Source organism: Podarcis liolepis, assembly GCF_965112155.1.
Source record: "Podarcis liolepis genome assembly, chromosome: 10".
Lineage (NCBI taxonomy): Eukaryota > Metazoa > Chordata > Lepidosauria > Squamata > Lacertidae > Podarcis > Podarcis liolepis.
This window is the reverse complement of record NC_139562.1, coordinates 50,278,328-50,301,733: the sequence shown is the minus strand read 5'-3', so window position 1 is coordinate 50,301,733 and position 23,406 is coordinate 50,278,328. Positions and strand designations below refer to the sequence as shown.

Here is a 23,406-nt window from a genome sequence, read left to right as displayed (position 1 = left end):
GGGTTGGGCTGGCAATGCTGATTACCTTATAGATTTGGGATAAAATAAAATGTAGGACAATATAACTTTTTCATAGGCGTTTACTTTAAGCTAATGCAGATGCCTGCTGAATATATGACACAATCACATTCTATCATTTGCCAATGAAACCCACCCCAAACTCACTTTCCAATTTAAAGACCATCATGGGTTCCGCCCCCCCCCCCAAAAAAATTCTAATAGTGGGTGCACATTTTTTCTGACTTAAAAGTCAAAAACACAATTCATTCTTGCATCTGGAAAAGTTTGCTTTTTGAATATGCAAGGTATTTCCCACTTTCAAAGGTGCCAGTTCCCTATATTTCTGTGTGTGTCAGTTCTGGCCATGCTTCTTGACTTGTGCAGAGGGCAGGTAATATTTGTAATGGGGGTGGGAGAGAAATTTAATTCAGTTCACATTTAAAGCGGAATCTATCAAATTCACAGCTTCTGAAACAATTATGAGAAACAAAAAAAACAGCAACATAGTCATCTTACAAAATTTGCACTTATCTGAATTTTGCAATCCAATAATGTGTATGAAAATGCATACATTAGAAAGGGAATGTGCATAAAAATGAATATAATTCTTAAAATAACAGAATAATGTGTTGCGTTAGGAGACGTTGCTTGCAAAAATGTATACATTAGTCAAAATTGCATACAAAAAGTGTCTATTAGGAAAAAATACTAAGAATTTTTATGAGGATTTTTTAAAAACCGCAAATTGCTGCTGAAATATGGAGAACTGGTTGGAAAAATTAGAAACAGAACTGGAATTGACAGATCAATCCCTAAAAAGAACTGGTTGAATCATCACGCTACACCTTAAGCAGAGAAATGATATTATGTCCTACTGCAAGCAAAGGGACGAATCATAACTCAATGGTACAGCACATGTTTGGCAGAAGCTCCCAGTTTCAAATCCTTGGAATGTCCGGTTAAAAGAGATCAGGGAACAGGTGACAGAAAAGAACTCTGGCCAGAGACCATGTTTAAGAAAAAGACAGTCCTGAGCTGGATGGACAAATTGTCTGACCTGATATAAGGCAGATTTCTGTGTTCCTATGAGACATCATTTCATGGCTATTGCAAATCCTCTTCTTTGCTTAACAGGCCATTCAAAGTCACCATTAATCTCTAACAATACAACATTCATAAAAGGGATTTACCATTTCTGAGTCCATTCTCAAACACCCCTTTGATGCCATTCATTTCAGCCTAAGATACATTTTCTGTATACCAGAGGACACAAATACTGCAGCTATACCCTCTGTTGAGAGCCAGCCTTCTTTCTTGAAACTCTGCAAAATAGCTGCTAATTGGCAGCCTTGAATAAATCATAGCTAGCCAACACTAATGAACTGTGGCAACAGAGAGAGTGGCCTATAAAGAAACATATTGGCAAACATAGCAGTAACTGTAATCCACAGGGACATACATGATCAAATCTATCTTTGTTGGGTTTAAAATCAATGAAATATGAGCTGCCATTGATTTTAGTATTAGACGTGAAACTGGGAGCTTGGGAACTGATTATTCCTTTAAGCAGCAACATCTTTGTTCTTCTTTCCCTTCCAATGTCTTCTCTCTGTGCTGAGGTCAGTTTTTTCCATGAAGCTTCCAGCTGGTTGAAGATGTTGCTATTGTTACCCCAGATCATCTTCTGTTGGTTTATCACCTCTCATTTTAACTGCCCACCTCGGTGATCACCCCTGGGTCCAGGCTAGTTAGTTTCCTTTGGATGGGAAAGCAGAGCCATCTAAAAATAAATTGTGTCTTGACAATAACCTGCTTATGTACAGGATGAACACCTATGTATGAAACAAGACGCATTCTCCAGAAATTTCAGTAATTCTTAGCACCAGTAAAAGCAAAATTTCTTCCTGTAAAACTTCTCTTAGCCACCCACACCAGAACTAGGAAAACAGTCATATACAAACGTACACACATTTCTGATGTTTGCGACTTCTATTCGTTCCATTCTAGGGTTGCTAGAGACAACGGATAAACTGTGGAGCTAACTGCCCACTTAATCCTGAAACCAACTACAGCTGGAGACAGAGGGTCGTTTTTCAGATTGTTGTCGGTATCATAGAGACATCATTGCTTATGGTGTGCAAACATCCCACCATCACTTCTGATTTAGTTGTGCTTCAAAAGCCTACAAAACTTGTTTGACCAGAGGCAGCAATGGAACAAAAGAAATGTGGAAATGCAAGGATGCTTCTGCCATGCTGTCTTGTGTTCTCTTTACAACTAGTGGGAGCAGCTGAATAAGTTCTCTCTTTTTGATGGACAATACATAGTCATAAAATTGTGTCTTAATGTGACATTGACTAAGGCACGGACCTCAAATTATCAGCGCTGGAGTCTTCTCACTGAGTTGGACTAATATGGAGTTCATCACACACACCCACACACACCCCACACATCAGTTTGCAACCTTCTAGCCTAAATCCTGTGTAGGGTTGTGACACAGCTTACATAAATTGTGCCATTTTCACAAGAGCAGCAGCTATCCAAAATAAGTTAGGCCAACTATAGAAGCTATATGCGAAGCACAAATATTTCACAGTCTAAGCAACACAAACTGTTAATGCATTTTCTCTCTATATATATTGCCGGTTCTTTCTTTGCCTCAAAGCAAAGCCTTAGTATATCTGTCTCCTATCTGTCATTTCCAGGGGTGTTTCAGTCTTGTGTTAGGGTTTCTTTCTATGTTCTTTAGATCATCCATTTTTTAGTTCCTTGTCTTCAAACACCTGAAGACTCTTGTCTGCTTCAGTAAGTACCTTTTGAATGTTTGTTTAAAGCTGCTTCAGCTTCAGTCATTATCTTTTATTACGGTTCCCAGGCAAGGTCCTTGCATCGCACATTCCAATGAAGTTATTTCAGACAGTAATTCTCAAATGTCTGCCAATCCTTGTCTCTTGAGCTTAGTTGAAAGTAGAGCCTCATCCTGTTGGGAGTTGTCTGGTGTTTTTTCAAAGGACACTACTGCTTCCTTCTGCATAGTATGGCTCAGTTTTACTTAATAATGCTATAATAGTTCACTGGATTCTGTCTTTTGTGCAAATGCACACACATTAATTATAAAGTGTGTCATCTATTTCATTGTTAGATTGTATTTTGTGACAAATGAAGATATATTTGGCTCATAATGTCAGAAGTGCATTTTGGTATAAGCCACTTTGCTTTGAATGTCTCCAAATATTCTGTTAGCTAGCACGTTGCTGTTGCCCATTTAAATAATATAAATTGGCATTCAAATTCTAGATCAAATTCTAGAGCCAGTGTGGCGTAGTGGTTAAGAGCGGTAGTCTCCTAATCTGGGGAACCGGGTTCGCGTCTCCGCTCCTCCACATGCAGCTGCTGGGTGACCTTGGGCCAGTCACGCTTCTCTGAAGTCTCTCAGCCCCACTCACCTCACAGAGTGTTTGTTGTGGGGGAGGAAGGGAAAGGAGAATGTTAGCCGCTTTGAGACTCCTTAAAGGGAGTGAAAGGCGGGATATCAAATCTGAACTCTTCTCTTCATCTTTACAATATCTTTGGTGAGCCTGCCCCTCCACCAAACTCTTAACACTAGATTACTTGACTGTTAATCTCTTCTCTGATGTTGTTGTTGTTTAGTCATTTAGTTGTGTCCGACTCTTCGTGACCCCATGGACCAGAGCACGCCAGGCACTCCTGTCTTCCACTGCAGTTTGGTCAAACTCATGTTAGTCGCTTCAAGAACACTGTCCAACCATCTCGTCCTCTGTCGTCCCCTTCTCCTTGTGCCCTCCATCTTTTCCAACATCAGGGTCTTTTCCAGGGAGTCTTCTCTTCTCATGAGGTGGCCAAATTATTGGAGTCCCAGCTTCAGTATCTGTCCTTCCAGTGAGCACTCAGGGCTGATTTCCTTAAGAATGGATCAGTTTGATCTCGCAGTCCATGGGACTCTCAAGAGTCTCCTCCAGCACCATAATTCAAAAGCATCAATTCTTCGGCGATCAGCCTTCTTTATGGTCCAACTCTCACTTCCATACATCACTGCTGGGAAAACCATAGCTTTAACTATACCGACCTTTGTTGGCAAGATACAGCTGTTTTGTTTTGTATGATTCGCACCCCCTTATCTATTGTTATTTGTTTAACGTCTTATTCAATTTGTGTTTTCAATTGTTTTAATTTTTTCATCACCCAAAGAGCACTGATTTATGGGTGACCAATAAATGTTAACAAATCGATCAATAAAATTATATGATATATAAAACTAAGCTGAAAAGGACGGGGTGGCAACAGGGAAGGAATCCAGTTGTCACCTTGTCTTTACTCATCAAGCAATAAAGAGCCCTCCTTCACCATTGTGTAGTGACATTTCCAAATATTTATAGCACTCTAGCAGTAACCTTTTGTTGGGTAGATAGGGAAGTTTGCACAGCATACTGAGTATGTCATTAAACACTTGCCTGAAGATCTGAGCATTAGTATCAGTGGCAGGGGCTTCCTCAACATGTCACATTTCCTTTGGCTGTCATGAAAAATTACAGCTGCTGTGATTCACACTTTAATAGCAGCTATTTGTGATATTTTAACCTAATGTACAGCCCCAGAGGAAAAACAACAGACAACAATAAAGCATCTGCCAGGGACTTGCTCACGGGGAAGGGACTCTGAGTATTATTAGGATGCCTTTTTTTTTCAAGAAAAAAGAAAAAAAGGAAGGGGCCTTATGTCAAATGACAAAGGGCTCCGTGTTGGTTAACTTCAATTTATGTCCTTATTATCTCCTAGAGCATGGTCAGAGAAAGAGATGAAAATATTTATTCCTATCCCTTTTCTATGGTCCCATGACATGCCACATTCAGCATCGTGGAGTGTAATACAGTTGGCAACCATTTTAGGCACGTCCAACTGATGTGTGTCTAGCGACACATGAGTCCTTTTTGACCCAGAAGAGGGTAGAACAGGGGGCAGGGCACATTTTTGCATATTCTGCCAAAGTGCAGGGGCCAGGAGTGGAACCCCTTATATACCTAATTGGTCACTGTGTTCCTCAAGTGAGTTTCTCCTTAGAATTTCAAATATATCGGTATGGCTGTCCTTGTTCTGTGGAACAGCATCACTGTTGAGATACAAAAAGGGCACTCACTATCTGCACTTTCAGGAAACAATTGAAGACATTTTTGTTCCATCAAGTTTTCCCTGAAGGAGTGTCTCCACCCCCATCTTTCAGCCTGGACATTGAGGTCCAGCTCTGAGGACCTTCTGGCGGTTCCCTCCCTGCAAGAAGTGGGGTTACAGGGAACCAGGCAGAGGGCCTTCTCGGCAGTGGTATCCTCCCTGTGGAACGTCCTCCCATCAGTTGTCAGAGAAATAAACAACTATCTGACTTTGAGAAGGCATCTGAAGGCAGCCCTGTTTAGGGAAGTTTTTAATATTTGTTGTTTTATTGTGCTTTTAATTCTGTTGGGAGCCACCCAGAGTGGCTGGTATAAATAAATATTTATTATTATTTACCCACTGAATGGACACAGGTGTCCATTCTTTATTGCTTTAAAACTCATATTCTCTTAGTTCTGTAACAGTGTTTTAGTTGTTGTTATATTTTGTACAAAGCCTTGGGACATGGAAGGTGGTTAATATATAGCAATCATCATCAAAAAGATTTCTCTCCCAAATAGTACTGCAGGCAGCATGTTCCAAAAGGAAATCCATATTAATTCATAGCAGTAATAATAATAATAATAATAATAATAATAATGTAAAAAGTGTTGAGTGTTGCAAAGCAATCTTTGTCTTCTCGCCATCATCGTTTCTTCGGGTCATGCATAAAATGTGGGCTAGCCTGGTGTTCATTGTGGAAGTCATTCACAGTACTAACACTGGCTTCATAAAGCTTTGGAGACTTCAGAACTGAAACCTCAATAGCCATAGCTATTAGTAAAGGAATGGCAGTGCTGCTACCGGTTCAGTGAATGGCTATATTCAAAGTGACTGATAATTGATTGGCAACCGTCTGGCATTTCTTGTCAAGGAAAGGGATAAAGATTTAAGGAATCATCTATCACAGAAAGACTTCTAAAGTCTATTATCCAAATCAATCAGGTCAGGCTACAATTGTCACTTGAAAGTTATACCTTTGCCAGATATTTTTTTCATAAAAGGGAAAGAGGAATGTGTTATGTGTCGCTTGAAAGGAAGACTACGTTCTTTAATTTTTCTTTAAGGGCAGTGCTGCAGCAAATAAAATAACCTGACCTATGCTTTTGCCCTCAGCTGACTTTTCTGTTTTCTACAACCATGTATCTTCACACCCCTGAGCTTTAACCGAGTTCATCTGCGTGGCGATTTTCTACATGCTACTGGCTTCGGCATTTTGGCACTCAAAGCGGATCTGTAAGGGCCAATTCACACATTATTAAAGGGAGCATGAGCGATGAAGATTACCAGCAGTCTGTAATCATGCTTTCATCCTCCCCGACAGCTGCCAGTGCATGCAGCAGCTACTAACGTCTTTCCAAGTGCCCATTTTCACTTTGGGTTATCCAGAACTCCTAGCAAGAACATCCTCACTGCCATACACTCATTTAAAGAAGCACACTGTACTGTGCAGCACTTTGCTGTGTCCCTGCTAGGTTCCTTCATTCTTCCAGAGCAGCTGAGGAAGAGACCTATCCATAAGCACTGGAAGGAACAAGAAACATACCGTATTTTTTTGCTCTATAAGACTCACTTTTTCCCTCCTAAAAAGTAAGGGGAAATGTGTGTGCGTCTTATGGAGTGAATGCAGGCTGCGCAGCTATCCCAGAAGCCAGAACAGCAAGAAGGATTGCTGCTTTCACTGCGCAGCGATCCCTCTTGCTGTTCTGGCTTCTGAGATTCAGAATATTTTTTTTTCTTGTTTTCCTCCTCCAAAAACTAGGTGCGTCTTGTGGTCTGGTGCATCTTATAGAGCGAAAAATACAGTAGGTAGGAAGGAGTAGCAGCCAGAGTGGTGGGGCAGCGCAATGGAGCCACCCTTTTGACACCACTGTTGCTGGTTTCTGGGATGGTGCAGGGTTACGGCTAGGCAGTGGTGAGGTCAGGGCTGTGTGGGTGCACTGGCAGAAACACCAGATTGGCTTTGTCAGTGTAGCCATTCAGCCCAATCCTGAGTGCCACCCTGCCTTGCCCCACACCATCCAGGTAAGTAGTAACAACCCTGGGGTTGGGCAGGAGGCTCTGAGGCATGTTCCCACCAGGCTGGCCACTTGTTCAGGCAGCAAAGTACTGCTGCTACACAGTATAGTTAGTTAAGTGAAAAACTACATCCAATGCAAGCATGGGTTTTCACTGCCACCACCCATAAGAACTGCTAAATAATGGGGAAGGCATGGGAAGCTCTGTGTGTTCCCAGGCTCCTCTGTGTTCTACAGTGGCCAGGGCCCCCGGAACTTACAGGAAATGTGGTCCCCATGGTTCCCAACATACCTAGACACTGCTAGGAACTTGTTCATGGTAACATCTAGAGCCTGAAGCCAGTACAGTGGTACCTTCAGGTTGCAGGCGCTTCAGGTTACAGACTCCGCTAACCCAGAAATAGTACCTCGGGTTAAGAACTTTGCTTCAGGATGAGAACAGAAATCGCGTGGTGGTGGTGCGGTGGCAGCGGGAGGCCACATTAGCTAAAGTGGTACCTCAGGTTAAGAACGGACCTCCAGAATGAATTAAGTTCTTAACCCGAGGTACCACTGTACTGAATATGAATTGGCCATGGAAAAACCCCAAGCTAATTACAACTGTGCTTTTGTCTACATAAGTGAAACTACCGTTGAGCCCAATCAACTCTGTGTCAATGACATTAATGAGAATCAAGGGGAGTTTCAAGGCTTCTTGTTTAATTAACCTCACGTGAATATTGGGGATGAGCCCTTAAAATTTTAGGCAACATATTAGAAGACCTTGCTTGTTATTTGTTTTTAACTCTGCCATTCATTCCGAAAGCTCTTCAGATTTCCCCCCGGCACACCACAGTGACAAGTTTTTCAGTCTTAGCTTTCAGTTGCTTGAAAAAGGAAAAGCACTCTGGTTTATAAGTTGTCTGTTTTTATATCATATTATCAACCAAAGAAGTACAAATGCCATTCAGCCAGTCACCTTCGTTAATGAGTTCTATTCAGGCATTCACAAGATTGTGTGAGGCTGTGTCTAGAGGGTGTGTGAGCACAAGAGACGACCCCGATCCGAATGTCCCCTCACGTGTCACCCCTACTCCCTGCACTTTCTCCATGCAATGCATAATTTTATAGCTGCCTTTCATGCCTTCCTCGCCTTTTCTCTGGAACCTTTGGGACTTTTCAGTTTAGAGAAAAGGCAAGTAAGAGGTTTAGATGATAAAAGTTTATAAAAGTGCATTAAAATACTGACAATTTTTTGTGGGTGCAAAAACACCCACTAGCTGATGGAGTAACAAAGGCAGGATCTAGACGCATTTAAAAAAAGCATTTCAGGAAAACATGTTGTAAACCTCGAAGTGGATAATCACGTTGGCGAAAGATGGAACTCCACAGCACCACCTGGTATCATGGTGTTATAATGCATATAAAACACATTTTCTTTGCTAATGTAACTGAGTCTATACTGACCTGAAGATAGGAATTTTTTGGAGAGAAACTGAAATTGGCAGATATGTCCATCCCTAGCTGCTTAGAAGCATGCTCATGGCAGTGTTGTGGATAATGGTAACCATGGAGGTTTCATTTCCCATGGTTCTTGGCAACTCTGGATGTTTCCATGCTCAGTGCAGGAGGTTGACTGCAATGACGGAGTTTGGGAGCCCTCCTTACCACTACCTGAACTTGTTAAGTGGAGTATTGGGGAAGTTGCATGGGAGTGAATGATGGGCTGAAATAGAAATATGTAAGAAGATCATCTTAAAGTGTAATTTCATTTCTTTTGCTCTTTTTTACATGCTTCCACCTTGCAAAAAGGCAAAGGCAAAGAAATGATGAACCGAATTACTTTGCTGAAAAATAACCAAATCTCTATTCCATTATGGGAAAGCACCTGAATATGGTGAAACGAAAGCAGGACAATTAGGCTTTTGTTTTGTTTTTAACTCCCCAAGCAAAATCTTCAGACAAAATCTCCACCGGCTAGAATATACATTCAATTTTTTTAAAAAAAATAATAATGTCTCTGTTTCACTTTCTGTTCCTCATTAATATTCAGAAGGATGCGCTCCACAGTATTCTGCAGATCGCTTCTTAACATGTCCTATCAAAACAAGGAGCCCAAATATGAGGATTTCCCCTTGAACTGCAAAACTAGACAAGATTTCACAGCGACTCTAATTTATTTGGTAGTGCAGCTACAGATACACTTGTTCTCTTATCTCCTACTTTTTTGGTATGACAAATAAATATGCCTTTTGTCCGTGGCCAATATGGCATGAATACTTAGAACTAGCATGATTGGAATGGAATCACTGAATCAATTGGAAATCGCGTGCGCTGCTGCATTCCCACCGCCTTTTGCTTTATAGTACATAAGAGCATTCAAATCCATTGGGGGAGGGGCAGAACGAGTTCTTAAGGTAGTTAATCATTTGTGCAAATGGAAGGTGTGTGGAATGGGAGATAGGATTCAGTGGCTGCGAGCTTCAGTAAGGCTGAGAGAATGGGCATGCTGAGTGCCATTAATTTGCACCAAGTACACAGGGGTCCAGAAAGAAATGGTTTAGTTAATTAAAGCATTTCACCAAGATGGATTCAAAATATGTTTAGTATTGCATTAAAATGAGCTGAGCACTACCTTTTACACGAAGCGCATTAAGATAATTGGTTTGATATTGGAAGGGGGGAGGGGTGGATAGATTTTGGAGTTACTTTGGGTTTTTCCTAAGTGTAAGTAGAAATATTTAATTTACTGTTGCATTTCTACTCCAGCTTTCTTCTGAGGAGAGCAAGGGAGAGTACATGGTTCTCGCAGCTCACAACAACACTGTGAGGTACGCTAGACAGTAAGATGAGGCATGAGCTTTATGGCTGAGCAGGGATTTGAACTCTGGTATGCAAGGTCCTCCTCGTTTGTATAGCGGTAAGTATTAAGGGACACGGATGGCTCTGTGGGTTAAACCATAGAGCCTAGGACTTGCCGAGATTAGATTCTTGGACTTAGCTCAGATTAGACCTTCCTATCCCAGATAAGTTCAAATGGACAAAAGTACAAAGATGCACAAAATGTTTGGGGGGTATGCGTACCCCTGCATACCCCCAGGGGGGAAAAGCATTGCCCTAATCTATTAGTGGCAACATGGGTTGGGTTTGCAGCCCTGGGCACACCTGAAACTGCAAAGTTCTTAGCTATGCTATTCCTCTGTCTGCTCCCCAGCCTTCTTCAAGGCTGAAAGCAGTGACAAGTGCATGGAAAATATATAGCAGTCTCCCCTCCCCTTCTCCTTTCGGACAGCAGTTTCAGACTGGGCCCAGAGACAGAGATCAAGCAAATGGGCAGTGATGGAGAGGAAAGCAGGGAGTGACGTTGCCCAAGGCCTTGCCAAACTCTGGAGCCAATGACAGCATCAACTTCAGGGTGAACATGGGCCAAGGCCCAGGGCAAGTACATTTCCCAGGGGTCTTAGCCTCCTCAGTACTCTTGCTCTGTAATGTGGCTTGTGGTGGCAGCTGCCCTTCTCGTGTTTCAGCAGGAAAAAGGAAGAGGGTACCTGCAACAGTGACATAGTCTAGTTCATGGGCAGAGGGCTAGAGCGAAGAACTTCATAGTCTCAACTCTCCAATTCAAACCTAGAGTTGCATCCACTAATGAAGTGAATTGTCAAATGGGCCTTCCGTGTACGAGAGCAGATTTATCTTGTCTGTGTGATAGACCGTTTCCATCTTGAGAAAGCGAGAGGGAACAAGTTGCCTAGGTAAATTGTGTGATGTGCTTAATTTGACATTTTAAAGTAGAGGCTGACTAACCGGCTGTCATGGGCGACTGCATCTGTTCGGCAAATTGTACTGGATGCTATGATGAGGCGCTTGCATTTTTAACTCTGGAGATCTTCATTCAAATTAACTGATAAGGCACATTTAACCCATGTCAGGTTAAGCCTTTTTTTGATTAATTACCTGTTGTTTCCTCTGCCACCAACATGGAAAACAGGATGGCAGGCTCTGTATGGCTGGCTGTTTTTGCAAAGAGGTGTGAACGCTGCGTGAATGTGGTGCTTTTGACCAAATCCTTAATAAATTGATTGCCAGTACCACAGAACCTGACTAGTTTACTGGACATAAAATAAGAACAAATAAAATGTACAAGCCTATGTTAAAGTGTACTGCGTTGAACTAGATGGGAAATTGCACACAGAACTGTCTGTTCATTGCTCTGGTACTTAAACCAGCCACAATTAAAACAGACTTTGTACCATTTGCCCAACCAATATAGCAAGATGAAGTCCAAATGTTCACAGATGGTAGACCTTCATTGTAAATTAAAGAAATATACTTTGGTGGCCCAAAATGTGTTTGAGTGAAAGCAGGAATGCCCAAAGGAACGCACAGACCAGCTCCGCTGTGTGATGACCCTACAATTTTCCTCTGACAGTGAAGAATGGTTTTTAATTTTACTAATTTTGATTTTTAATTTCATCCGAGGTTTTACCATCTGCTTGTACACAGGGCTTCCTTTTCAAACACTGCCTTTAGATTTCTCTTTGGCGGAAGCTAAAAGTGCAGCAGGATGGATATATTCAGCCAAAATTAATCAAGAGTGACCGTAAATGAAAGGAGAAGCGCCTCTGGAAGACAAATGACGGAGCCATTTACTTAATATAAATAGGTGCACATCTCTGGATGGAGGTATAGTGCAAGTTCGGCTCTGCAAGCCTTAATATGCAACTGTGCACATTTTTATTCACACAAAGCAATTTGGATTAAAAGAGAAAGGGGTGAAAGATCATCTGGGTATAAGCTGTCTATTGATACATTTAGGCTCGAGATCAGAAGACGCAGCTTATCATTACCGAAGAGAAGCTTGGAATAATCTCCCTAGGACAGTCATGAGAACAAATATCCTACGAGCAGGGCAGGATTCATTTGGTGGAAAGTAACTGGTGATTAATTTTAATGAGGTATTGCAACAGTGGCTCACTGGAGTCCTAAAAGCATTCCCTTTTAGTCAAAAGATTATTGTCTCCCCAACCCCCACGAACACACATGAAAGGATGGCATATCAACAAGCACAGACTTGCGTATTAGTAAACTGATCTGGCAACAGCAGCACCAGAGACCCAGTCCGTGTACAAACTGCTGTTGGCAGAACTAGCAACATGGGCAATGGAAGCAACTATGCTGGTGACACTGCCCATACGAGTATGCTTGGCTTACTAATGTTACCAGGCATGGGTGGAAGCAGCCACTACAAAGTGACTCCTAGGCTGCTACCCGTGAGGTGTGTCCTGAAGTGACTGTTAGAATTCCTGCTCCATGACTGCAGTCCTGGGATTTTTGTCTATCACATGACGGTATATGTTTTGACTCCACAGAGTGGGAAGTGACGGAGACAGGATGTTTGTGTTACTGTGTTCCATGAAGTGGGACTATTGTCCTTCGTTCTTTTTCTCTTTTTGCTGTCTGATGCTAGAGAGAGAGGGAGCCATGTTGCAGTGCTCCGTGTGTGTTTATATGTAAAAGTAGATTAGCCAAAATGCTGAGTTGCTGGGGTCTGTTACGCATGATGTGCAAACTCTGCAGATCCCCAAGTATGCCGGTGTCAGTTGGCATCGGTCGCTGCAATGTTCGGGCTGAAAAAAGCTTTTGAAGCTCCCGAACGATTGACCAGGAGGGAGAGAACATGCCAGTCTGGCATGTGTCTCTGCTAGGGTCCTACTCAAGTGTAGGCTGAACTCTTGACAGTGACCTTGGACATTAGTGAAGAAGTGCCACCAGCAAAACATACCACAATGTCCATGTTCACTTGGCAATGCTTTTTATAACATGGGGGGGGGGAGTGTATGCATGCAAGAACAAAGAACAAGGCTGAATGTTCTCTTTGCAGGTTTGTTCGGCAATTTGCAAAGCTCATCTAAGCAATGGAATGAGTGAGTTACAACAGGAGATTCTTTGGGATTTATATACAGTGGAACCTCTACCTGTGACCATAATCTGTTCCGGAGATCGAAACAGGTCACTTGGGAGAGGACCGTTGTGCGCAGGTGGCGATTGCCCACTTCTGCGCATGTGCGAATGGTGTGCAACCCGCTGGTTACTTCCGGGTTTGCCACGGACGTTGGGCAAAATGGATGCAAGTAGAGGCAGACATAAGAGGTTTGACTGGACTAGGAAACAGCCTCATCAGGTCTAACTAATAGTTCACACTTCTCTTGAAGGCCATCTAAAATCAGCTTGTAAACAGCCTTGAGTATTGTAAGATAGAAAGGCGGTATACAAATTAAAAGTGATGATGATGATGATGATGATAAATCAATAAATAAAGTTCATGTGTTGGATGTGGCTAAATTTGAAAGAACAACCCCCTCCCCGAGAGGAGCTAAAAGCAGACACACACACACACACACACACACACACACACACACACACTCTACATCTTCTGGCTCAGCCTGTTTAGCAGTTTTAAGGTATACTTCTGGTTGTCAGTCAAAACTATAAATTAATACCCTCCCCAAAGGAAGAGCAGTATATCACCAGAAAAAGTGTTGTACATTTTACCCCACTTAAAGGCTTTGTTAATATTCACAATAATTGAGTTTTAGTGCCTTTGAAATAGACAGTAAAATGGTTGCCTACACAAACTACCAAGGGATAGGTAGAGTCGCTTTCATTAAGCACTGATTCCCATGAAACCATTCATTACCAGCAGTTTGGGATTATGAGACATTAATTATCTAACCAGCAATTAATTAATAGTGATAATAACTAATTTGGAAAAGAGTATAGTTAGAATAAAGTATATACTGACTTTTTATCATTACAGGTGCAATTTTCTATCAGCTTTGATCCATGGGAAACAGGGCAACCAAATACAATTGTCATATAAAATCCTCTATATTTGTCAAATAGGCATAGCTATATACGCCAAACACTTGTTGTAAGCATATTTTCAAGAAAGCTAACTATACAGGAGTATAGCACATAATACTATAGCACATTACTTACATGATTTTCAGTGTACTGGGGTTAAACTTCCCTGCCTAAGCCCCATCCTGTATGTCCACCCTGTATGATCGCAACAGACTTTCCTGGTCTGATGTGATGATCTTTAATCATGTCAAACACATTCATTAATCTCTCACTTTCCACAAGCAATTATTTTGCATTGTAAGTGGACTCTATGTGGCTACTGCCATTATATAGTTTAGTCACCTGCTGGAACTAGATAAAGGGTGGAATCCAAAACCCCTTTTCACCAGGCTGTGGGTGGAGTCAGGACTTTTCTCTTGCTCCTCCATTTTTGTTTCAAAGAGACAATACAGTTCTTGTCTTGTATACTGAATAGTGTGCTCTTTAAGCATTCCATGACACACTCAGTATTCTTTCTCCCTCTGTAATGAGCAGCTGAATCCAAGACACAAAATTTAGGCTATATGACTTAACTTGGCTATGGCGCACCTAGTAAGGCCTGAGCTTTACATATATTAAAATATTGACATTTTTGTTGCATGCCAAGGTGAAATCATACAAAGACTGAGAAAAGTGAGGTCCTTGCAATAAATGCATATTCTATGAGACAATTCCAAGCCTGAATCTTGTCAACAGAACTGATTCCATATCTTTATAGTGAAAGATGATTTAAAAAGAGATAAACAGCCCCGTACTGGCCTAGAAAGTAAAACAAAACAAAACCCACTTCCTTCCCTCTGGAGAATCTTTTCATTATTCTGCTTATATTGGCTGTCCCCGGACCTGTTTTAAAGCAAGGGAAGGGGCAGCAGGGAGAATCGCTTCTCCCCGTTGCCGCCCCTTGGTTCAAAAGGGGTCCGGGGACAGAGGGGAAGGCACGCGCGCCTTCCCTTCTGTCCCCGGAGATTGCGGGGCTGGCAACGGGGAGAAGCAATCTTCTCCCCACCGCCCCTTGCTTCAAAAGAGGTCCGGGGACAGCAGGGAAGACGCACTGCGCTTCCCCGCTATCCCTGGAGCTTGCGGGGCAAGCTTCGTTTTGCGAAGCAAGTCCATAGGGAAATGCGTCTTGTGAAGCGGCTAAGAAAACGAAAAACTCCTTCGTCTAGCGAGTTTTTCGTCTTCCGAGGCGTTCGTCTTGCGGGGTACCACTGTAAAGCAGAAAAATGACTTCCAAGCCTAATCCCTTCTAAAATGGGGGGGGGGGTGTCAAGCTAAATACAGTCCTTGGATTTAGACTTTGTTGACTTTCCAAAGAGGGAGTAGAGAGTTAAGCCACCTTTCTATTGGTCTCCTGAATTTAATGTATAGAAGGAGCCATCAGGCATTTCAGTTTTGGCCGTCCCTTGGGAGCCTTGGGAAAGAGTTAAGAAGCGCTCTTCTGGATCAGACTAACTGACCATCAAATCTCACCTGAGTCACCATGCTATGCTTCCCTCCAATTTTCCAACTGCCACCCCCTCGGTGCACCCTGGGGTGAATCCCAAGCTCAGTGCATTCATTACTTTGGAAGGAGCAACTCTGACAGACACAACTGTGATCTAGATACCATACCAGACTGTCAGTTTGCATTTCTTAGTGCAGAAAGTATTGATCTTTCCTATTCCAATTAATACAAGAGGATTCTATAAGCTACTAGAAGCTTCTCTGTGTGAGAGAAGCAGGCAGAAGGGTCATGATTGTTTGGGTTATACCTTCTGGGAAGCTGGTTTGAACTAGTTCTCAATTAAGGTCATGCTGACTATAATAGTGAGGCCAGAAGGAGTGTGGGTTTTACTTTCTATTTCTCTTTCTTCTGTTATGGCATTCTGTACATAGTATGTTTCGTGTTAAGTTTTAGTCTTATTATGAGTTAAGTTTATAAGTTTCTGTAAGTGCTGCAACTGGATTTTTATGGACCATGCCAATCCTGAATATATTTGGATTTATGACCATTATGCTCATTTGCCTTCAGCACAAGTAAAGCTCTGCTGGATGAAGTACTAATGTTTCCGGTCTATTTTTGGACCGGAGGTCCAAAAACCAACACGTTTTAAGGTTTTCCTCCACACATACAACACAGACTTCCCCAACCAGGTGTGCCACAACTCCCTTCAGCCCTAACCAGCATGTCCATTGTCCAGAGATGATCTGGGCCCCAAGTTGGAGACAGGTGTCTGGACTAAAGCATTCAGCCTGGGTGGACAAGTGAACTGGAATGTAGGAGATAAACTTTGGGGTGTTAAAGCACACACTCAGACCCCAGTTCCTAATTAAGAGATTCTATCAAGATTAAAGGGATGCAGGTGGCGCTGTGGGTTAAACCGCAGAGCCTAGGACTTGCTGATCGGAAGGTTGGTGGTTCGAATCCCCGCAACGGAGTGAGCTCCCTGCTCCTGCCAACCTAGCAGTTCGAAAGTACGTCAAAGTGCAAGTAGATAAATAGGTACCCCTCCGGCGGGAAGGTAAACAGCATTTCCATGTGCTGCTCTGGTTCTCCAGAAGCGGCTTAGTCATGCTGGTCACATGCCCTGGAAGCTGTACGTCAGCTCCCTCGGCCAATAAAGCGAGATGAGTGCCGCAACCCCAGAGTCGGTCACGACTTGACCTAATGGTCAGGGGTCCCTTTACCTTATCAAGATTAAAGAAAAGAAAGAAATTTGAAAAGGTAGTGTAACAAAATATGCAAAACTATTCACTCGGTTTAGGCTATACAGTGGCACCTCAGGTTAAATACGCTTCAGGTTACATACGCTTCAGGTTACAGACTCCGCTAACCCAGAAATAGTACCTTGGGTTAAGAACTTTGCTTCAGGATGAGAACAGAAATTGCGCAGCAGCAGCGGGAGGCCCCATTAGCTAAAGTGGTGCTTCAGGTTAAGAACAGTTTCAGGTTAAGAATGGACCTCCGGAATGAATTAAGTACGTAACCAGAGGTACCACTGTACAAAAAAAATATGTCCAAAGAAGCAACACATTTAAGAGGGGAATAGCCTCATCTTATTCCTTGTCCTCAGGGCAGAGGGGAGAGAACCCACCAATCAGGAACAGCAAAGTCAGACTGAAAAAGACTTTCTTGTAGTGAAGCATGCCATCTCAGAACATACTGAGAAGGATATGGACTCTTTACATTTGCCAACAATCCAGGGAGGTAAACTATAATAAGAATGAATGGGAGCTATCTCCTGTTGGTTCCCAGGAGGCAGGACTATCTGAGGAGGCAATAGCCTGAGAGGTGCTTGAGACAGCATGCTAGAGGCAACTAATGCATCCTCAACCTTTCTCCCCACATTTTGTCTTCAGGAAACCCACAAGCCAGGAAGAAAAACAATGGCCTTCCACCTCTGTTCTGATTCTGCAGTACCAAGTTTTAAAAAAATAAAAAATCACATACACTGCAAATAGCAAAGTTCCAAAAACTACATTTCTCAGCTAAAATTCTTATGTGTTCTAAACAAGTGCTTGTCTCTATTTTTCATTTTGAATCAGTTTTAACAAGCCAAGACAATTATACTATATCAAATTCAGCAGAGGGAGAGGTGGGAGAATCAGCACTTTAATGCGCCATAACATGGCGCGTTCAGCATTTGTAAGGTAATGTCTACCAATGAGTATAGATATTCAATAATTATCATTAAAATGAGAAAATGAATAGCTCAAGGGAACATAGCTGGACAAAGAAGTTTCACTTCCAAATCACCAGTGGAAATTTTGCTAAGTCAGTATTTGCTCCAGTAATTGCCGATTTATGACTCCATGGTGCCTCGTGTTGAATATGCTGATGGTCTCCATCCAATAGGAATAACATATTTTGAGGTATGCCAAAATTTCCTGTGGGGGCAATTGTTTCTTCAAGCGCTGTTCTTCCCCTATCCAAGTACATCTCACACTTCATGATAATATATTGGCTGTAGCTTTCCTGTCATACTATAGTTTAGCTGTGTGTGTTGCCATGAGGGGGGGGATAAACCTCAGATTTATTTGTTTGTTTTTTGTCTTCATTTCCTTGAAAATGAACCCCATGTTTATTTTAAAGGTGAGGATGAAAGGCATCGCTTTCTCCCCCCCCCACCAAGGGCATGTATAGATTTATTGAATCTATATCACATTTTCCCTCCAAAGAGCTTGCCTCTTGCCCTGCCCCCATTTTAACCTCACGATGACAGATGTTCTGCCACTCAGCAACAGCCCTTCCTCAAAGTACAGCATCCAAAGGTGTCTTGTTTACCTTGTTAACTGGGCTAATCCCAGTTCAAAGACATATAGTACTGTTACTCATGTCAGCACATTACAGTGGTACCTCGGGTTACAGACACTTCAGGTTACAGACTCCGCTAACCCAGAAAAAGTACTTCGGGTTAAGCACTTTGCTTCAGGATGAGAACAGAAATCATGCGGCGGCGGCAAGGCAGCAGCGGGAGGCCCCAGGTACCTCAGGTTAAGAACAGTTTCAGGTTAAGAACGGACCTCCAGAACGAATTAAGTTCTTAACCTGAGGTACCACTGTATTCGTGTTGCAAGTGTTCTGACTAAGACCCACAGCACTCCTAGGAAGCTTTCTAATGCTGGGTCTGTCTAGTTCAAGATTGCCTGCATCAACCGATGGCAAGATTACGGCCAAGAGTCATTCCCACCTCCACCCGAGATGTTGAAGATTGAACATGAGAACTTCTGCAATCAAGGCACATGCTCTATCACTCCACATCCATCTCATCTGTGAACATAGTGGAATTCTAAACTCAGGACAGGCTTTGCAAGGTGGAAACAAAAAATATTGACCGTAGTAAAGGGGCGATTGAAATAAATTTTAAAAAATAATTGTCCAGTGGCACCTTAGAGACCAACTAAATTTGTTCTGGGTATAAGCTTTCGTGTGCATGCACACTTCTTCAGATACACTGAAACAGAAGTCACCAGACCCTTATATATAGTGGGAGGGTGGGGTGGGGTTTTTCTCAAAGGGTAGTAGGAGATGGGTGATTGACTCAATGGGTATGGTGAACCTGTTGATGACTTAACGACTGCAATTAGTCCTACAGGAGAAAGCAAGGGATAGTATGCAGATGACCAAAAATAACTTTAGCATATGTAATGAGGCAAGAATCCAATATCTCTATTCAGACCAGGTCTCTCCATAGTTTTCAGTTTAGCAATAAGTTGTAATTCAGCAACTTCTCTTTCAAGTCTATTTCTGAAATTCTTTTGTAATAAGACAGCTGCTTTGAGATCCTGTATTGAATGTCCTGGGAGACCGAAGTGTTCTCCTTCTGGCTTCTCTGTCTTGTGATTCCTGATGCTTTCCTGTCATACTAGTTAAGCTGTGTGTGCTGGGATGAGGGGCGGTTGTGAACCCTGAGCTCTAGGAATAGGGCATAAGAGGCCCTTGCCAGAGTAATCTTCAGACTAATCTACTCCATTGAAAACAGCACAGGCACACTGCCAGGTAGAAGCGTTCCATTTTGGAGTGGCAAAAAATTTGCAAGTAAATGTGACCTAAATAAAACTCCAGTTTTATCTTACTCTCGTAATAATTGGAAGGTGCTGGCACTTCTTGAAAATGCAGTGACAGCTACAGAGCATGGCTTTGATTTGACTAGCCTCCTAGATGGCACTACAAAATGAAAGTACAGTGGTGCCTCGCAAGACGAAATTAATCCGTTCCGCGAGTCTCTTCGTCTTGCGGTTTTTTTGTCTTGCGAAGCACGGCTATTAGCGGCTTAGCGGCTATTAACGGCTTAGCGGCTATTAACGGCTTTAAGAAAAAGAAAACAAACTCGCAAGAACTCGCAAGACGTTTCGTCTTGCGAAGCAAGCCCATAGGGAAATTAGTCTTGCGGAACGACTCAAAAAACGGAAAACTCTTTCGTCTTGCGTGTTTTTCATCTTGCGAGGCATTCGTCTTGCGAGGTACCACTGTATTCCACACTACAAAATCTGCTGAAGTCAGAGCAATGCCTTTCTATGCGAAAGCAGTGAAGTTCTATCCTCTATTAAACTTCATATTGAAAAGGCATAGGATAGATCACATTATGTACCTCTAACCCTATGAGTAAATCTACAGATGAGATACTAATTTAAGTTGCAATTACTGTGGCAGACTGAATGCATGAATACCGTCGCCATTCTTGCATTAAAATGATTCAGAGAGGAGCCAGGGCTAAAGAAGAAAAATGCATTATTTTTTTGTTTTTATTATTATTGCTTATCATTGTTATTTTGGTTTGGGCCTGCTAGGATTATGATTATGAGTTTTTCATTGATATTTCTCATTGCAAGTAGCATTGCCAGAGAAGTAATAACTGCCCCACTCTCCACATAAAAGCATCAGGGGAGCAGTTTAAAAGTAATGATGAAAAAGGTCTTTTGTGGCAACCTGGGAACAAAGTGGAAGCTTCCACGTCTTGTATGAGAAGCTTATGGCTTATGTAATAAAATCATCCATTTAAAACAAAAAGAGAAAGGGCTGTTCATCCAGATTTGGATGTTACTTCTTTCTCTTTACAAAATGACATGCCTGAGTGAGTATCAATCAACGTTTCCCTCCTTCTCTTTCTCAAAATGGTTCTCAGAGTTAATGAAGTGGGTTCATCATAAGGCTCTCTGACAACATCTCATTTTTACTCAGTCTATTTAAAACAAAAACAACAAAAAAAACCCCTCTCCTTTGGTGAGAGGATTCAATCTGCAACATTCCACATAATAATTTTAACAGTACCAGGAACTGAACTGATGTATTGTCACAGCATAATACCTCAGGTAAGCATTTCAATGGGAGCTTTAATATTATTTGAGGGTCACAGCGTACCTGACATTTCAATTTGTTAGCAGGGCACTCACATCTCTGGTGCAATCGTTAAAATATACTTTAATAAGGTTTCTACGGCTATGTAGGGTCATCCATTATGGACAAAGCCATTGTGGTCAATGAGACTAGAAGAGTAGAGGGTTATCCACTTTTTCTTTCTAAGGGAAGTGTCAGCAAATAATACAATGCAATCCTTATGAAGCACTGACCTATGCTTTTTAATTTCCTAAGGAGGGTATTTCCAGAAGGAAGGAAAGATCGAATTATAGTAAGGATAGCTAATTTTTTTCCCTCATAGGAGCAGTTATTAAATCATAAATATGATCAATTGCTAATTAAAAGACAAGATGACTTATTTGTTTTCAGGATGGGAGCTAATCACCCAGTGGTGTTTATTCTGAATGTATAATATTTTATGCCTGGGGTAATCTCTGAAATTACATTTCCAGCATTAAGTATTAACAGGCTACAGTCCTAAAGTCACAATGTGCTCTTTTCACTTTTGGAATAGTAATTCCTGTGAATCACTATACTTTTTGTATCAATAAATGCCTTGTTTGGCAATTGGTAAGTCCTGAAAACTGTTCTTTTATGCTGGGGGTGGGAGCTGGGGGCACTGTTATACACTGGTTCCGCTCCTTCCTCCTGGGCCGTGTCAAGAAAGTGGTGTTGGGGGATGTGTTCAGACCCCTGGGCTCTCACTTGTGGGGTGCCTCAGGGTTCCGTCCTCTCCCCCATGCTTTTTAATATCTATATGAAGCCGCTGGGAGAGATCATCAGGGGGTTTGGGCTGGGTGTTCATCAGTATGCAGATGATAACCAGCTCTAGCTCTCTTTCAAATTAGAACCAGTGAAGAAGGTGACGGTCCTGTGTGAGTGCCTGGAGGTGGTTGGAGAATGGATGGTGGCCAATAGATTGAGGCTGAATCCTGACAAGACAGAAGTACTGTTTTGGTGGGGCGGGGGGCGGGTGGGTGTGGGGGACTCCCTGGTCCTGAATGGGGTAACTGTGCCCCTGAAGGACTAAGTGGGAGTCATTTTGGACTCACAGCTGTCCATGGAGGCACAGGTTAATTCTGTGTCCAGGGCGGCTGTCTACCAGCTCCACCTGGTACACAGGCTGAGACCCTACCTGCCTGCGGACTGTCTCGCCAGAGTGGTGTATACTCTAGTTATCTCCCACTTGGACTACTGCAATACACTCTACGTGGGGCTACCTTTGAAGATGACCCAGAAACTGCAATTAATCCAGAATGTGGCAGCTAGACTGGTGACTGGGAGCGGCCGCCGGGACCACATAACACTGGTCCTGAGAGATCTGCATTGGCTCCCAGTACGTTTCCGAGCACAATTCAAAGTGTTGGTGCTGACCTTTAAAGCCCTAAACAGCCTTGGTCCTGTATACCTGAAGGTGTGTCTCCACCCCCGTCGTTCAGCCCGGATACCGAGATCCAGCGCCGAGGGCCTTCTGGCGGTTCCCTCATTGTGAGAAGTGAGGTTACAGGAAACCAGACAGAGGGCCTTCTTGGTAGTGGCGCCTGCCCTGTGGAACACCCTCCCTTCAGATGTGAAGGAAATAAGTAGCTATCTTATCTTTAGAAGACATCTGAAGGCAGCCCTGTTAAGGAAGTTTATAATATTTAATGCTGTATTGTTTTTTACACTCGATTGGAAGCCGCCCAGAGTGGCTGGGGAAACTCAGCCAGATGGGCAGGATATTTTTTATTATTATTATTATTATTATTATTATTATTATTATTATTATTATTATTATTATTTCCCCCTAGAGGTGGGAGCGATTATTTTTCTTCACATTACCAAAATCTGCCTAACCACCATAAAAACTATTTTTGACATTACAATATTTTGGGTAGGTTTGAATTGTATTTTCTTTTAACTCTTTTTGTATAGAACTTGCATCTGATCCGTCATGCTATGTACACAGTCTTACTTTTATCTCCTCTTCCATTTAAACTTTCACGAATGCAACCACAATGGCCATGGGAAGATGCGTGGCAGTTGTGGCCCAGGGGGCAGCCCCTCAGACCCCTGAAGGACAAAATGACCAGCATGGTATCTGACCGTTGAATCGCCTCCCTGGTTGGGAGTTCAAAATTGCCCTATCAGGGGCAAGCTCAGGGGGCGGATCCTAAGTGGAGATCAAGGTCGACTGCACTAATCGCTGTAGGTTTTAAAAGCAAAAGGTATGGACATGGGCAAAAACGATTCTGTTGTAATCTGCCAGTGTGTAATTGCTTTTAAAGAAATGAATATACATTGAAGCAAAACTTTCCATCATAAATTCTTGACGGGAAACCCTGCCAGCCCCCACAGCCAGCCAAGACCAGGGCCAATGTCAGCCAGCCGCAAGGGGCAATTACTTCCCACGCTCGGCTTGCTGGCAGCTGCGTTGAGTTACAACTGTTGCCACTGTCACAGTAAGCGGTCTCTCTGTCTAGTAGCAGAAGAGTACTAGCTGGAGATGCACATTCTCATCTC

General features: G+C 42.6%; 1 protein-coding gene across 1 annotated transcript in view; it reads right to left on the bottom strand.

The window, feature by feature from the left end:
• Nucleotides 1–22,983, bottom strand: part of LOC310687912 (uncharacterized protein) — a 110,112-nt gene extending 87,129 nt beyond the window's left edge. Inside the window, exon 1 of the mRNA XM_083463862.1 lies at nucleotides 22,859–22,983. Coding sequence (XP_083319988.1) covers nucleotides 22,859–22,979 — 121 coding nt within the window. The 5' untranslated portion in view covers nucleotides 22,980–22,983. The remainder of the gene's footprint in view (nucleotides 1–22,858) is intronic.
• Between the last annotated feature and the right edge of the window lie 423 nt (nucleotides 22,984–23,406).